The sequence below is a fragment of the Schistocerca americana genome, chromosome X, assembly GCF_021461395.2.
Source record: "Schistocerca americana isolate TAMUIC-IGC-003095 chromosome X, iqSchAmer2.1, whole genome shotgun sequence".
In the NCBI taxonomy this organism is placed as follows: domain Eukaryota; kingdom Metazoa; phylum Arthropoda; class Insecta; order Orthoptera; family Acrididae; genus Schistocerca; species Schistocerca americana.
Genome location: NC_060130.1, coordinates 597,970,968 through 597,987,579, shown reverse-complemented (window position 1 = coordinate 597,987,579; position 16,612 = coordinate 597,970,968). Strand labels below are relative to the sequence as shown.

The 16,612-nt window shown below is 41.5% G+C and overlaps 1 protein-coding gene across 1 annotated transcript in view; it reads right to left on the bottom strand.

Annotated features, from left to right (window-relative positions):
* The window catches only part of LOC124555399 (dedicator of cytokinesis protein 7), a 258,351-nt gene that overhangs the window by 17,341 nt on the left and 224,398 nt on the right, over window positions 1–16,612 (bottom strand). The window contains exons 35-37 of the mRNA XM_047129295.1: window positions 9,921–10,101; window positions 1,622–1,767; window positions 936–1,062 (exon numbers count right to left, since the gene is read on the bottom strand). Of these exons, the coding sequence (XP_046985251.1) occupies window positions 936–1,062; window positions 1,622–1,767; window positions 9,921–10,101 (454 nt within the window). The remainder of the gene's footprint in view (window positions 1–935; window positions 1,063–1,621; window positions 1,768–9,920; window positions 10,102–16,612) is intronic.

Genomic DNA, 16,612 nt, shown 5'->3' with positions numbered 1-16,612 from the left:
GGTTGGAATCCTTTCCGCATATCTTTAACCCTCATATAGAATTTCCTTGTTTCTTCTAACAGATCACCCCACTGTTTTTCAAATTCTCTCTTTTTCCTCCTAGATTCCTTATCTGCTTCCCTTCTCTCCTCCTGGTATTCTTCTACCATACCTCTATCTCTCCTCTGCAGCTTTCTTTTTCTTACCTCGGTTCTTTCTTTTATCTTCCTCCTACAGGCTTCATCAAATCAGCTCTGGGTTCTCAATTGCTTCTTTCTCCTGAGTACAGTTTCAGCTGTCTCATATATTATTCCTTCAACCGTTTCCAATTTTTCAATATCCTCTCCTGTCTGCTCTTTGGCTTCATTAAGTCTATTTGTCAAGATAGCTTTATACTGTTGAACTGTATTTTCATCACTTTTTAACTTGGTATCATCAAACCTTGGAAAAGTCATTATGTGTAATTTGTTAGATGTATAAGCACTGAGGTGGTGGGTTTAGAGTCAGAAGAATGTTGGGAGAGACAGTGTTTGATAGCATCAAGGCCATGGGCATGGGGGATCTTGATGTATAAGGAGGTGGCAACAACAGTGACACACAGGAATCCAAGTGATAATAGGGGTAGGGATCACCGAGAGTCAGTGAAGGAAGTTGTTCATATCTATAATATGAGAGGCTAAGCTACGAGCAATTGGTTGGAGTTGAAATTCTTTCAGTGGGAGCATAGTAATCAGCCTACAATGGATGATGGGGCAACCAGGATTGTTAGGTTTATGTACATGCAGAAGGTGTGTGTGTGTGTGTGTGTGTGTGTGTGTGTGTGTGTGTGAGAGAGAGAGAGAGAGAGAGAGAGAGAGAGAGAGATGACTACCTACCTTTAAAATACTGTTTGAACACCAACACTAAATTTATACTCATATAAATGCATTAATGTTAAAACTATAAAAATAGCTCACCAATACAACCCTGTAGCACCATCTGCAGTATCTTTGGATCTGGAGGTTCTTGATGTGTTGACTGTGCAAGTTCCATTGTTTTCTTCTGAATATCTTCAATAGCAACTTCAATAGGGGTTAAAATAATCTAAAAGTAAAGAAAATCATGTTTATATGGCAAAACATTGACAGTTAAGGTACTTTAAAATATATTCACCAGCAGTATAACCATCATTTTCTTTTCTCTTTATTTAAATCTAAGTTTATTGTTACAGCCAAAATATGAACAATATTCACATTTGCAACTTGCAGATTTGGACCCTGCAGATGTTCACTTTTTAACAATTTAACTTATTCTTCAGGGAGCAAATATGCTTATTTGTCAAGGCACTATGACTTTCCCTTCTTTTTTTATATCTAGACCAATGTGATATTGACTTCTGCCATATTGACAGGTTTGAGAACATGTATTGCTATCACTGGCAGGATTTTTTTAAAACACCACTCCCTCCTATCTCTACTACTATAAAAATTGGTCAGTTATCATAATCAACCCAATATTTTACTATGAGCTGTTATTACACATTTCTGGAAAATTAGTTTTGAGATTAACTAGTTGGAATATGCAGGGCACATCACACAAGACTAAATCACCTAAAAGTGTTACTGCTAGTAATCACTAACAGAACACAAATAGTTTGACATACCTGTTTTCTATCCACTACTTGTATACGAGTTTTAATGTATGGAAAATGGTTTGCGGTAGTTAGTATAGTCTTGCGTTTGTACTGCTCATGAAGTTCCCCATGAGCTCTTCCTCGAGGTGTGAATGGAGTTGCGTAGTAAAATCTTTCTAAAATGCAGAAAAAATACAGGTTATATAGCTATTTTCATATGAATTTTCAGGTAATGTATAATGTTTCTATGTACAAAAGCCTTTATAAAATGTGTAAAGCATTTACATTTAATTCTGTTCTGAACTCTCAAACATTAACTTTAATTGTGCTGAATAGAGCATTATATATGGTATTTGGAACACCTTAGTGTTGGTAGGCCATTCAGCCATTTCATTATCATAACCCCACACATATTTGTACTTGCATGTGTCCAGGAAGGGCAGCTTAATGCCATTGATAAAGAACCATGCTGTGCTACCACTACAGAGAAAGTAGTGGAGGAAGCCACTTTCAAACTGCTGTACTGAATTGGAGTCCAGTTTCTTGTTGAAAGACCAAGGGAATTATTATTCTAGTCATAGCTGTGAGATATGGTGAATTCCAATATAGGGGCAAGCGATGATACCTCACAGGTTTATCTACAAACACACACACACACACACACACACACACACACACACACACACAAATGCACAAACACGGGAGAATAATTTCCTAAACGCTTCTGTGTGCATGGTAATTAGTCTAATTTTGTTGTCGTGATCCTTCTGGATGTGATATGTAAGAAGGTTGTATATATTCCTAGATTCATCACTTGAAGTTGCTCCCAGGAATTTTCTAAGTAGCTTTTCATGGGATATTTTGCATCTATCTCAACGCACCTAGCAGTTCAGTTCTTTCAGCATCCCTATGACACTCTCCCATTAGTCAAAAAATTCTGTGACCAGTTGTACTGCCATTCTTCGTATACATTCAATATCCCCTGTTAGTCCACTTTGGTAAAGATCCCACAGACTTTAGCAATATTCTAGGATGGATCACATGAGGGTTTTGTACACAGTCTTCTTTGTAGACTAACTGCATTTCCCTAGTATTCTAACAATGAACCACAATCAGCTGCCAGCTGAGCTATGTGATCTACATCTACATCTACATGATTACTCTGCAATTCACATTTAAGTGCTTGGCAGAGGGTTCATCGAAGCACAATCATACTCTCTCTCTACCATTCCACTCCCGAACAGCGCACGGGAAAAACGAACACCTAAACCTTTCTGTTCGAGCTCTGATTTCTCTTATTTTATTTTGATGATCATTCCTACCTATGTAGGTTGGGCTCAACAAAATATTTTCGCATTTGGAAGAGAAAGTTGGTGACTGAAATTTCGTAAATAGATCCCGCTGCGACGAAAAACGTCTTTGCTTTATGACTTCCATCCCAACTCGCGTATCATATCTGCCACACTCTCTCCCCTATTACATGATAATACAAAACGAGCTGCCCTTTTTTGCACCCTTTCGATGTCCTTCGCCAATCCAACCTGGTAAGGATCCCACATCGCGCAGCAATATTCTAACAGAGGACGAACGAGTGTAGTGTAAGCTGTCTCTTTAGTGGACTTGTTGCATCTTATAAGTGTCCTGCCAATGAAACGCAACCTTTGGCTCGCCTTCCCCACAATATTAACTATGTGGTCTTTCCAAGTGAAGTTGTTCGTAATTTTAACACCCAGGTACTTAGTTGAATTGACAGCCTTGAGAATTGTACTATTTATCATTTCATTTCATTTCATATCCTTACAAATTGTTACACCCAGGTATTTGTATGAGCTGACTGATTCCAGCTGGAGCTCATTGATATTGTAGTCATAGGATACTTACTTTCTTTTTGTGAAGTGCAAAATTTTACGTTTCTGAACATTTTAAGCAAGCTGCCAACATCTACACCACTTGGAAATCTGCTCAATATTTGACTGAAGATTTGTGCAGATTTTTTCAGACAGTACTTCACTACAGATAATCGCATCATCTGCAAAAATCTGGCATTACTAATATTATGTGCAAGGGTATTAATATACAACATGAACAGCAAGAGTCCCAATACACTTCCCTGGAGATGTCTCTCCATCCAACGTAACATGCTGTGTCCTCCCCACCAAGAAATCCTCAACCTACACTACTGGACATTAAAATTGCTACACCAAGAAGAAATGCAGATGATAAACGGGTATTCATTGGACAAATATATTATACTAGAACTGATATGTGATTACATTTTCACACAATTTGGGTGCATAGATCCTGAGAAATCAGTAACCAGAACAACCACTGCTGGCCATAATAACGGCCTTGATACGTCTGGGCATTGAGTCAAACAGAGCTTGGATGGCGTGTACAGGTACAGCTGCCCATGCAGCTTCAACATGATACCACAGTTCATCAAGAGTATTGTGACGAGGCAGTTGCTCGGCCACCATTGACCAGACGTTTTCAATTGGTGAGAGATCTGGAGAATGTGCTGGCCAGGGCAGCAGTCGAACATTTTCTGTATCCAGAAAGGCCCATATAGGACCTTCAACATGTGGTCGTGCATTATCCTGCTGAAATGTAGGGTTTCGCAGGGATCTGAAATGTAACGTCTACTGTTCAAACTGTCATAATGTGAACAAGAGGTGACAGAGACATGTAACCAATGGTACCCCATACCATCACGCCAGGTGATATGCCAGTATGGCGATGACAAATACACGCTTCCAATGTGCATTCACCGCGATGTCGCCAAACACACATCCGACCATCATGATGCTGTAAACAGAACCTGGATTCATCCGAAAAAATGACGTTTTGCCATTCGTGCACCCAGGTTCGTCATTCAGTACACCATCGCAGGCACTCCTGTCTGCGATGCAGTATCAAGGGTAACTGCAGCCATGGTCTCCAAGCTGATAGTCCATGCTGCTGCAAACGTCGTTGAACTGTTCGTGCAGATGGTTGTTGTCTTGCAAAGGTCTCCATTTGTTGACTCAGGGATTGAGACGTGGCTGCACAATCCGTTACAGCCATGCGGATAAGATGCCTGTCATCTCGACTGCTATTGACACGAGGCCATTGGGATCCAGCATGGCATTCCGTATTACCCTCCTGAACCCACCGCTTCCATATTCTGCGAACAGTCATTGGATCTCGACCAATGCGAGCAGCAATGTCATGATACGATAAACCACAATCGGGATAGGCTACACTCTGACCTTTATCAAAGTCAGAAACGTGATGGTACGCATTTCTCCTCCTTACACGAGGCATCACAACAACGTTTCACTAGGCAACGCCGGTAAACTGCTGTTTGTGTATGAGATATCGGTTGGAATCTTTCCTCATGTCAGCACGTTGTAGGTGTCACCACTGGTGCCAACCTTGTGTGAATGCTCTGAAAAGCTAATCATTTGGATATCAGAGCACCTTCTTGCTGTTGGTTGAATTTCGCATCTGTAGCACGTCACCTTCATGGTGTAGCAATTTTAATGGCCAGTAGTGAAGTTACAAATCTAACTTGACATCCCATGACTGGACTTTTGATACTAAGGACAGGTGTGGTAATGAGTGAAATGTCTTTCAGAAGTCAATAAATACTGCATCTACCTGACTGCATTGATCCATGGCATTCAGGAAGTCATGTGAGGAAAGTGGGAGTTGCGTTTCACATATTCAGAGTTTTCCGAATATATGCTGGTCTGCATGGAGGAGGTCATTCTATTTGCTACATCTCATTATTAAAAAAAAATATTTTTTTAAAAATGAAATACAAAATTTATGAGATGATATAAGTGTGGTACATAACTTAACCATTATCAGTATATCCATCGCATTATTAACATTAAACGAGTAATTAATAATAATATAACACAATGATAAAAAGTTCAACTATAGCAGTGAACATTTTTTATCCATATGAACATTTTTTTAACAACAGAAATTATTTTTAGTTCTTCTTGCAGAAAATTTTCCTAATGCTATGTAATATACTGTCTGAACTGCTTTTAGATATGGATTGGAGATATTAAACAGCAGAATTCCAACACTAGGTACAGGATTTAAGTTTATTCCTAAAATAAGAAATTCATGTGTATTACAAGAAAACTGACAAGAGATACTTATGTTAAAGATATGAATGATTTGTTCAAATTATTTGCAGATGAAAGTGATCTGTTCAAATTTTTTTACTTGAACTGCATACGGAATTACGAAATTAGAAGTTAAGTGCAAAACATATAACTGCCCTGTGTCACACTTAAAACAACAATATATCAATAAAGGGGGGCGGGAGGTTCTACTTTCTTTATAATGTATACTGATTTTCCAGTCTTTTTCCATCATGATTATGTTACTGACTAAAGTGCACTCTTTATCTCTTTGAGTTTTTGAGCTCAGTATATGTTCATAGATTGTACAAGAGATGAAAGTCAAGTATAATGAGTGGCAGTTTTGTGGTCCACATATGCTGCCCTTCTTGTAGATGAGTATGACCTGTGCTTCCTTCCAACAATGGGCTGCAGCCGCTTCACAGTTAAATTGGCCACGCACAGATATATATTCGATGACCGAAATTATCTTGCGATTTTCTCAATAACGCTTGAGAAGTGCATGCTACGGCTTACAAATTTTGTTGTCCTCATGGAGTACTACGACTACGATTGTATGAAGTTTGCAGTAAATCCGCGTTCCAAACGTCATTGCCTCCCCTTGTCAGTAGCAAATCTGATATAGAATCTGGCAGGGACTTCATCGGGCCCAGGAGCTTCATTTAATATGAACAATTGCAGCTGTTTCACAATGCCACTGAATGTAATATCTATTTCACTCCTCCTTGCAGTGTTACAAGAATTAAACTGGGCAATAATCCTGGATTTTCCTTTGTAAGGTGACATTTTAAAACAAGAGTTCAGCATTTCTGCTTCTGGTCTGCCACCCACAACTTCAGTTTCTGTCTCATCCATTAATGTATAGACACTAACTTTTGTGCTACAAAAATCCTTTACATATGGCCAGAATTTCTTCAGATTTTGAGAGAGATCTTTCAATAATATTCTGCTATGGTAGTCACTGAAGGCTTCAAGCATTGCCCTCTTGACAGCCTAATGTTTAATTCAAAATCTCTCTATTTAAAGCTTTATCTTCTTTCTTCACTTAATATTCAGTAGTCTGTCTCTTTAGCAGTTTCTTTACAATGACTGTATACAATGGAGGGTCCTCTTCATCATGAGCTGTTTTCCTGGGTACATAACTATACAGTACATGGCCAACTATTCTTTTAAACCTGAGTCATAGTTCCTCTACATGCTGGTGTTCTGGCCTAAAAGTTTAAAGTTTCTCACTGAGATACGACACTATAACCTTTTTATCTAGTTAACAGAACATACAAATCTTTCTGCTTGTTTTAGTTGTTCTTTGTCCTTTGATAGTCATTGTTGCTACAATCACTGAATACCAATTTCAATGTGAGCATTCTCAAGGATGTCAGGTCTATTTATTTCAATTGGATACAATATATTTTCATCATGAGTTGGGTTCCCAACTACCTGTGCTACGTAGTTTACAGAGAAGGCATATAATAACGTTATGCAGTATCTCTTTTTATGCTTACCACTAATAGAACTGTAATCATCCCAACTGATCATTGTGTAGCAGCCCAAAGCTCTAGTAGCATGGAAAGCAGCTCAGAACCAAAATCAGTTCACAATCATGGTGTGCTGCAGGTTGATGCCCCCACAAGCCTGCTTCTGCATCGACCTTTCTCTGGGTGCCAACAAGCTTGGATGTCAGGAAGATTCTGCAGTATGATTGACTATCACATGACAAATGCCAGACCCTGGTCTTTGGCCTCTGTTCCAATGATTTCCAGGTGACAAAGAGAGACAGCTCTTCTGCAAAGTCAGCATCAGGTGATCTTCTCAATCTTCTCTGCCAATTGCTGGAATGATCTTAGTATGACCTCGGCATCCAGACAATCTGCACAGTTTGTCCCAATGTGCACTACAATCGGCAGTTGGTTGCACTCTGGTCCCTCAATGTTTGCTGGAATAGACACTCTAACATGTTGAATGAGGCCTCTAATCACTTGGGCACACTTTTGTATCCATTTCACAGACAGCTTCTGGTTTCATGTCATTTATCTGCCTGAAAACAAAATATATAATCCTTTTGCCTGTAGAAATAGTAATGACACCCTGTAAAACATTTCTGATGGATTCTTCTGGAAGGCTTTGTGAGCATACAATTTGAGCCAAATACTTTGAAAAGACATGAAGAGAACACACTGAAAAAGCAGGACTTAGCATTACATCTACAAAACTTTTACAGTAACCCTTACAATATTTACTTTACGTTCCGGCCTAATCATTTCTACTTCTTGAAGTCCCTTTCATCAGCAATGTGGCTGATTATCATAATTTTAAGCAATTCACATTTTCCAATATTTGCAAACCACAGCAGAATGAAATGGGAACAACAAGAATGACAACGCATATGAGAATCACATACTTATTGACAAAATTAGACTCATGGTCAGCAGATGATAAGATGACAAAAATTCCGTATGCCTTGGGTTGATTATTAAAATGGATGTTAATCATTCCCTTGTAGCCAGTCTAGAAGACACTGGAAATCTTTCACATAAAGGGGGAAGAAACAGGGAAACATTTGTAGAAGTGACACGACCTAAAAACACCATTTGTCTTAGGACAAGAGGAAATAAAATAATTTACAATTTCTTCCTATAATACAGCTCATTATTCCAAACTGAGTAAACCTTTTTATACCATCTTCAAATAAAATGAAGAAGTCTACATTAGTTACATATAATGACAATCAAAACTAAAAATGAAGTACAGTAATTTTAAAGGTTATGTAAAATTAAACAAATAAACAAAAAATGAGATTCCGAATCAACAAAAGAACAATAAGAAGTTTTTAAAAAAATCACGAACTTCACAAAATAACTGATGCATGACACAAAAATGGGAATATTATCAGGGCACTGAAATATGAGGATAGTCTTACATAGTTAGGGTGTCAATATTTAGCACAAACTGTCCTAGATGCACAAAAGACAGATGGAAAATTTAACTGCAACAATGTTGTTAAGATCATGATCTCTAAATTGCACTTACCACATAGCATATGAGACGTATGTTGATAAAACTTGTGATGTATGTCAAAACCTCTTAGAAAATGACTTTTTTTCCCTACATGTCTGTCTCACTCTTAATATAGACAGCACATTTTAGTAGCTAAATATCAGTTCCTCATTCCAGGCTTGCCAGTTTCTCATTACTGTTGCCATTCCTAAGTACTTCAGTTTGTTAAAACAAAGTAGTTAATGAGGATTTCCCTAGTCTTCACAACATCCTGAGATCTGAGTGACCTGTCCTTTTTTTCAATCTTCCCAAACCCTTCCATCTCTCCTTCCTAAGGAATAAACTAACGGTTCCAAAAGCTACAATAATATTATCACCTTTGTATGTGTCTATCAGCAGTACTAAACATTTTGCCTGCTGAAGGACATCAGTTCTGTCTCAGTTTATTAATTTTCCCTACTCTCTGTCACTTGCAAATTAATTTTGCAGAGTTTAAAGAAACAATTCACATTTACTGGAATTTTTCACATTAATGGAACACTATAAATAGCCATGATAACGTACATCCTTGCCTCTTATCAGAGGCACTGAAAGTATTGGAGAAGCAGAAATAAGAAATGACAAAATTTTTGCCACATGGATGTAATGGGAACAATATCCAATTTATTCTGTAGTCGATTTTGGCATGTTCTGCTATTCTCAAGTGGTTTTAAAGCGCTTTGAGCATGGCCATAACCTAAAAGTGAACCACAATACACCAAAACATTTGACACCATCATAGTTCATGACCATACATTGGCTCATCAAATGAAGCATGTCATACATCTTCACTCACAATGTGCAAAATACTGTTATGAAGGTGAGAAAAACAACATATTGATTAAATTTGTACAAGACTATCACTGAAGATAGACTCACATGCTGTACTTGATGATCCTAGGTGCAGTTATAAAATATCATGATGTCATGTATTTTTCCACATTGCAGTTTGACTTTGGTTTATGACGTGTTCTTGGGCACATTGAAACCACCTGAGAATGGCATCGAAGCCAAAATCATGGTGGAATAAAGTGGCCATCCTGCTTCTTACAACCAGGTGAAAAAATACAATTATTTCATAAAATCAGTGAAAGTGTGTTGCCAATCAGAACAAAAACAGAAATGAGCAGATATTGTGTAACTTGTTAGCTACTCACTGATGTTAAAATTTCTGTCGAAGTATGTTACTCGGTATCTCATTTCATAAGACTCAAAATAAGGCTCCACGTATGTTATCTGAATATAAGCTTTTTCTGGGTTCAAACTGCTCAAATCTACAGATTTTGAGTCTTTTATAATGACAATGTTTTCAGATCCAAATCTTTCAGCATAGAAATTCTGAAACAAAAAGAAATTAAAAACCTATAATAAAATTTATTTCACAAAAGTGCAATAAAAAATCTTAACATGCAGTTTTTGAGGTATGGAAATCAGCTGGATTTGGTTCAAATCTGCATTCCAGATAAACATGCTTGGCAGACTGAGTATGGTTTTCACACAGTTTTTCTGAATCTATTTGGGCAAATAGCAAGATGCTCCATCCTACAATAAAAAAAAAACAACACAAACCATTATAATACAAATATTCATAGTACTAATTTGTGAGAACAACAGGGTGGTTCCTACCTATAATCGAAGAAAAAGCAAATTGTTACAATATAAATATGCACAGTACAAAATTATAAAATACTCCCTTAGAGTAAGTGACAACTGCTCTGTGAAAGGAAGGCCATCTGGCTGCAAACTTTAAAAAAAAAAAAAAACACACACACCACCACAATAATTGCCATAACATTGTTGGAATCGTTTCCTATTTTGATAGTACAGTTTTACAGTGCAATTAAAGGGAAGAAATGTGGAAAAGAAGAAATGAACAATTGGAGGATGTAGCTACTAAGAACAAAACATCACTGCATGGATATGTAGAGAGGTAGAGCCACATAACAATACTTTACACAGCTATATGATGTTTTGGTATGGTTTACTAGTATTCGTCCATTTCTAATCATACTGAAACTCTAGATATATTTTAGCTTGTGGAGCTCAAAAATTCTTTCCTTTCCATCTAGTGGAATGAAATAGATAAATACAAAACTTTTTTTTCCACCACCACCATTTGCAGTTCAAGGATTAGGCAACATAGCCTGTTGTGAAAAACATTCACAGATAACTGTAATGTAATTGAGGAAAAACTAAACTAAGTTTACAAGATAAGGCCAGCATAAGTGTGTCAAGTGGGAGCAAGTAATGATTATTTTTGAAAGAAAAATGACAAGTTGTCAGAGTTTCTTAATGTTATAATTAGCTTCCTTTCATTTTATTATTCTTTTTTTTTGTTGTTGTTGTTTTAGGGCGCAAAACTGCTATGGTCATTAGTGCCCGGTCTGTGACTTAGGAAAAGGTAAAAAACGAAAATGGAAACCAGCAGCAATGGGAACGAAACTAAAAAAAATTGGAGAAACTAAAAGCAGAAGGAGACCTTAAAAAACCACCACAGAAAAGGGTTGGTTGTCCCCAAACAGAGCTTCAAATGACTGACGTCATCTCACTGGCACTAATAAACTCGAGAACGCGATCGGCTGAGCGCGTGTCATCTGCTAAAATGGACGATATTTCAGGCGACAGCTGTAGACGGGCACGTAACGGAGTAAAATATGGGCACTCAAGTAAAAATTGTCTTACCGTCCACAGCTGAGAGCAGTGGGGACAGAGTGGGGGAGGATCGCCGCTTAAAAGATGTTGATGGCTAAAAAGACAGTGCCCTATCCGGAGTCTACTTAAATTACCTCCTCCCGACGACGCGTTCGGGAGGAAGAGGTCCAAGTACAGGGAAGAGCTTTCACATCCCGCAATTTATTATGGGGAAGTGTCGACAAATGTGCATGCCATAAAAGAACAACAAGACGACATAAAACACTCCATAGATCGGCGAAGGGAATCGTGCGAATAGCTGGCCGAAGAAGAGAGATTGCAGCCTTGGCCGCTATATCGGCCGCCTCATTTCCACAGATACCAACATGTCCTGGGATCCAGAGGAACGCCACCGAGATGCCCCCCCAAGTGGAGCAAGCGTAGGCAGTCCTGAATCGGGTGGACCAGAGGGTGGACAGGGTAGAGAGTTTGGAGACTGAGGAGAGAGCTGAGAGAATCTGAACAGATAACATACTGTATCCGCTGATGGAGATGGATGTATTGGACACCCTGGAGAACAGCGTAAAGCTCCGCAGTATAAACCGAACACTGGTCGGGAAGCCGAAATAGAGTTGGGGTGTCGCCAACAATATAGGCACTCCCTACACCAAATGATCTTTTTGAGCCATCAGTGTAAATAAATGTGGCATCCTGCATTTGTGCACATAGAGCAGAAAATGCCTGACGGTAACAAGTGAAGGGGTACCATCCTTGGGAAACTGACAAAGATCACGGAGTAGACAGGGCCGGGGATAGAGCCAAGGCGGTGCTGTACCCCAAGTTGTCAAGAAAGTTTTAGGAAAGCAAAAGGAAAGAGAATGGAGCAGTTGACGGAAGCGGACTCCCGGTGGTAGTAGGGAGGAAGGGTGGCCTGCATACCCTAAATCCAAGGAGGCGTCGAAAAAAATGTCGTGGGCCGGATTAGCAGGCATGGAAGACAAATGGCTAGCATAATGACTTAGAAGGACAGCTCGCCGATTGGACAGCGGAGGTTCAGCAGTCTCAGCATAAAGGCTTTCCACAGGGGTGGTGTAAAAAGCTCCAGACACTAAACGTAATCCACGGTGGTGGATAGAGTCGAGATGCCGAAGAATAGACGGCCGAGCAGAGGAGTAAACTATGCTTCCATAGACCAATTTCGAGCGCACTAAGGCGCGATAGAGGCGGAGAAGGACCACTTGGTCCGCTCCCCAGGAGGTACCGTTCAGGACACGGAGGGTGTTGAGGGATCGCAGACAGCGAGCCAAAAGATAGGAAACATGGGAGGACCAGCACAGTTTTCTGTCAAACATAAGACCCAAGAATTTAGCGATGTCCGAAAATGGAAGGTTGACAGGTCCTAGATGTAAGGAAGGTGGAAGAAACTCTGTATGACGCCAAAAATTAACACAAACGGTCTTACTGGGAGAAAAGTGGAAGCCTGTTTCGATGCTCCAAGAGTGGAGGCGATCGAGACAGCCTTGAAGATGTCGTTCAATAAGGCTGGTCCGTTGAGAGCTGTAGTAGATGGCAAAATCGTCCACAAAGAGGGAGCCCGAAACATCAGGAAGGAGACAATCCATAATTGGATTTATGGCAATGGCAAACAGTACAACACTTAGCACGGAGCCCTGGGGTACCCCATTTTCTTGGGAGAAAGTACGGGAGAGAGTAGTGTTCACCCGCACTTTAAATGTGCGCTCTGCCATAAATTCGCGAAGAAAAAGGGGCAACCGACCGCGAAAGCCCCAAGAGAACAGTGTGCGGAGGATGCCTGTCCTCCAACAGGTATCGTATGCTCTCTCCAGATCAAAAAATATTGCTACTGTTTGGCGTTTCCGGAGAAAATTGTTCATGATATAAGTGGAGAGAGCAACAAGATGGTCAACTGCAGAACAATGCTTTCGAAAACCGCATTGGGCAGGTGTTAAAAGACTGTGGGACTCCAGCCACCAAGCTAAATGGCAATTCACCATACGCTCCAAAACCTTACATACACTACTCGTGAGAGAAATGGGCTGATAGCTAGAGGGGAGATGTTTGCCCTTTCCAGGTTTCAGAACAGGAACAACGATAGCTTCCCGCCATCATCTGGGAAAAGTACTGTCGGTCCAAATTCGAATATAAAGGCGAAGGAGGTAACGCAGACTTTGGTATGATAAATGCAGAAACATTTGGATGTGGATACCATCCGGTCCTGGGGCGGAGGAGCGAGAAGAAGAGAGTGCATGTTGGAGTTCCCGTATGGAGAAAACAGTATGTAGCTTTCGTGATTTTGAGAGGAGAAAGCAAGAGGTCACACTTCCGCTGCACATTTCTTCGGGAGAAACGCTGCTTATAGCGGATACAGTTGGCCAATGTAGGATTGTGTCTGAAAACGCGAAGAGCACGTCGCCGCTCATGTATTGCAACACGGCATGCCTCGTTCCACTAAGGAACTGGGGGGGCGTTGGGGAAATTCGGAGGTGCAAGGTATTGAACGTTCCGCAGCTGTAAGAATAACGTCTGTAATATGAGTGACCTCATCGTTGACGCTAGGAAAGTGACGGTCATCGAATGTCGCTAGAGACGAAAAAAGTGTCCAATCGGCTTGGGCAAACTTCCAGCGCCTCAGGCGCATATAGGGCAGTTGTGGCTGCAATCGAAGGACACGTGGAAAGTGGTCACTCGAGTGTGTATCAGTAAGGGTGAACCATTCGAAGTGCCAAGCTAGCGGAACAGTACCGACCGAAAGGTCCAAATGAGAGAAATTTGTCATGGACGCAGACAAAAATGTAGGGTCCCCAGTGTTGAGGCAAACAAGATCCGCTTGGTGGAAGACGTCGAGCAATAGTGAGCCACGCGGACAAGGATGTGGAGATCCCCAAACCGGGTGGTGGGCATTGAAGTCCCCAACCAGCAAATAGGGGGGTGGAAGCTGACCAAGAAGATGAAGGAGATCAGCTCGTGCCATTGATGTGGACGATGGAATGTATACAGTACAAAGAGAGAAGGTGCGTCCAGAAAGAGAAAGACAGACAGTGACTGCTCGGAAGGAAGTGTTTAAGGGGATTGGGTGATAATGGAGAGTATCATGGAGAAGAATCATGAGTCCTCCATGTGCTGGAGTGCCTTCAACAGAGGGGATATCAAATCGGACTGACTGAAAATGGGGGAAAACAAAGCGGTCATGGGGACGCAGCTTTGTTTCATGAAGACAGAAGATGACCGGCGAGTAGGATCGTAAGAGGATCATCAATTCATCGCGATTGGCTCGAATGCCGTGGATATTCCAATGGATAATGGACATAGGGTGGACAGAAAATGGAAGAATGTGACCAAGGTTGCCGTTAACTCAACGACTGCTCAGAGCTTGCGACCGACAGCATGGAACGGCACTCAGCCGAAGGCAGAAGATCCTGATCCATAGGTTATTCACGAGCAGCTCCTACCACCAGCGATCGGCCGGTTAATCGGCCGCCAGCGGTGTGCCTCAGCGACACAGAAGACGGCCGAGGGCGGTTACTGCCAGGTGGTGCTGTAGATGAGACACGCCGTGGCGGAGAAGGAGAGGAACTGGGTTTCTTATTAGCCTTCTTGGAAACATGATGTTTAGATGAAGGAGGAACCGATGGTTGTGAAGTTGGGGTATGTAAAATTTTGGAAGTCCGGGTGTCTGACTTTTGGGACCGAGATTTAGCAGAAACCGATGAAGGGTGAGCCATAGAGTGAGCAGGCGAAAGAGGGGAGGTTGAACGGGAGATCTTTGCACTGGCCGATCTGACGACCGTGTCACTACAGGTGAGATCACAAGTCTGCGTGGCCGCCTCCTTAGTTGGCCGAGGAGAGGCAAGGACAGTGCTGTATTTTCCTGTCTGAGGCACAGTGGGATTTCGACTGACAAATAATTTTCGAGCAGCAAAGGTCGACACCTTTTCCTTCACTCTGATTTCCTGAATCAGCTTTTAGTATTTAAAAATGGGTCAATCTCAAGAGGAAGCAGCGTGGACACCCATACAGTTGATGCAACGAGGGGATGGAGGTGGACAAGCACCCTCATGGGCATCCTTGTCACATGTAACACATTTGGCCGGGTTGGAACAGGACTGGCTGGTATGACTGAACCGCTGGCACCGATAGCAACGCGTAGGGTTTGGGACGTAGGGGCGAACGGAAATTATCTCATAGCCCGCTTTTATTTTCGATGGGAGTTGAACTCTGTCAAATGTCAAGAAGACAGTACAGGTTGGAACGATGTTCGTGTCAACCCTTTTCATGACTCTATGAACAGCCGTTACGCACTGGTCAGACAGGTAGTGTTGAATTTCCTCATCACACAATCCGTCGAGGGAGCGTGTATAAACGACTCCACGTGAGGAATTTAAAGTGCGGGGTGCTTCCACCCGGACAGGGAAGGTGTGGAGCAGTGAAGTACGCAGCAATTTTTGTGCCTGGAGGGCACTGACTGTTTCTAACAACAAGGTGCCATTCCGTAATCTGGAATGAGACTTTACAGGACTTGCAATTGCGTCGACACCTTTCTGAATAATGAAAGGGTTGACTGTGGAGAAGTCGTGACCATCGTCAGACCGAGAAACAACAAGGAACTGTGGCAACAATGGAAGAACTGTCTGTGACTGAGACTCAGTGAACTTACGCTTGTGAGCAGACGTAGTGGAAGATTAGGAAACCATTGCGGAAGAATCCCCCATGATTACCGGCGTCTCCAATGGCGCGCTCCTCCTTTGTGGGGGCCCTCTCTGAGGGCACTCCCGCCTTAGGTGATTGTTCACACCTCAGGTCACACCTCCCGAGAAATGGACGGAGGGACCAATCGGCACTTTTAGAAGGTATCAGCTTGGGTAATCATCCCTCCCTGGGCCTGGCCGTTACCAGGGGGTCTGTACGTGTCCTACCTGTCTACCCGGGGCGGGGAATTACGCATTACCCCATCACCGGCTACGCATGGAAATGCGTGGGTCGGCCTTCAGACACACACAGGGAGGAAAAAAGAGAAAGGGAAAAACAAAGAAAGGGAAAGGAAAGAAGAGAGGTCTCAAACGTTGCAGCGGAGTAAAGGGTAAAGAGAAGAGGTAAGGAAAAGAGAAGGACAAAGGAAGGACGAAGACTTGACAGCAGAGAAAGCGAAGAAAGCGTTACACTTTTGAGCGTCCGTCTCCGGACGTAGGCACAAAACATA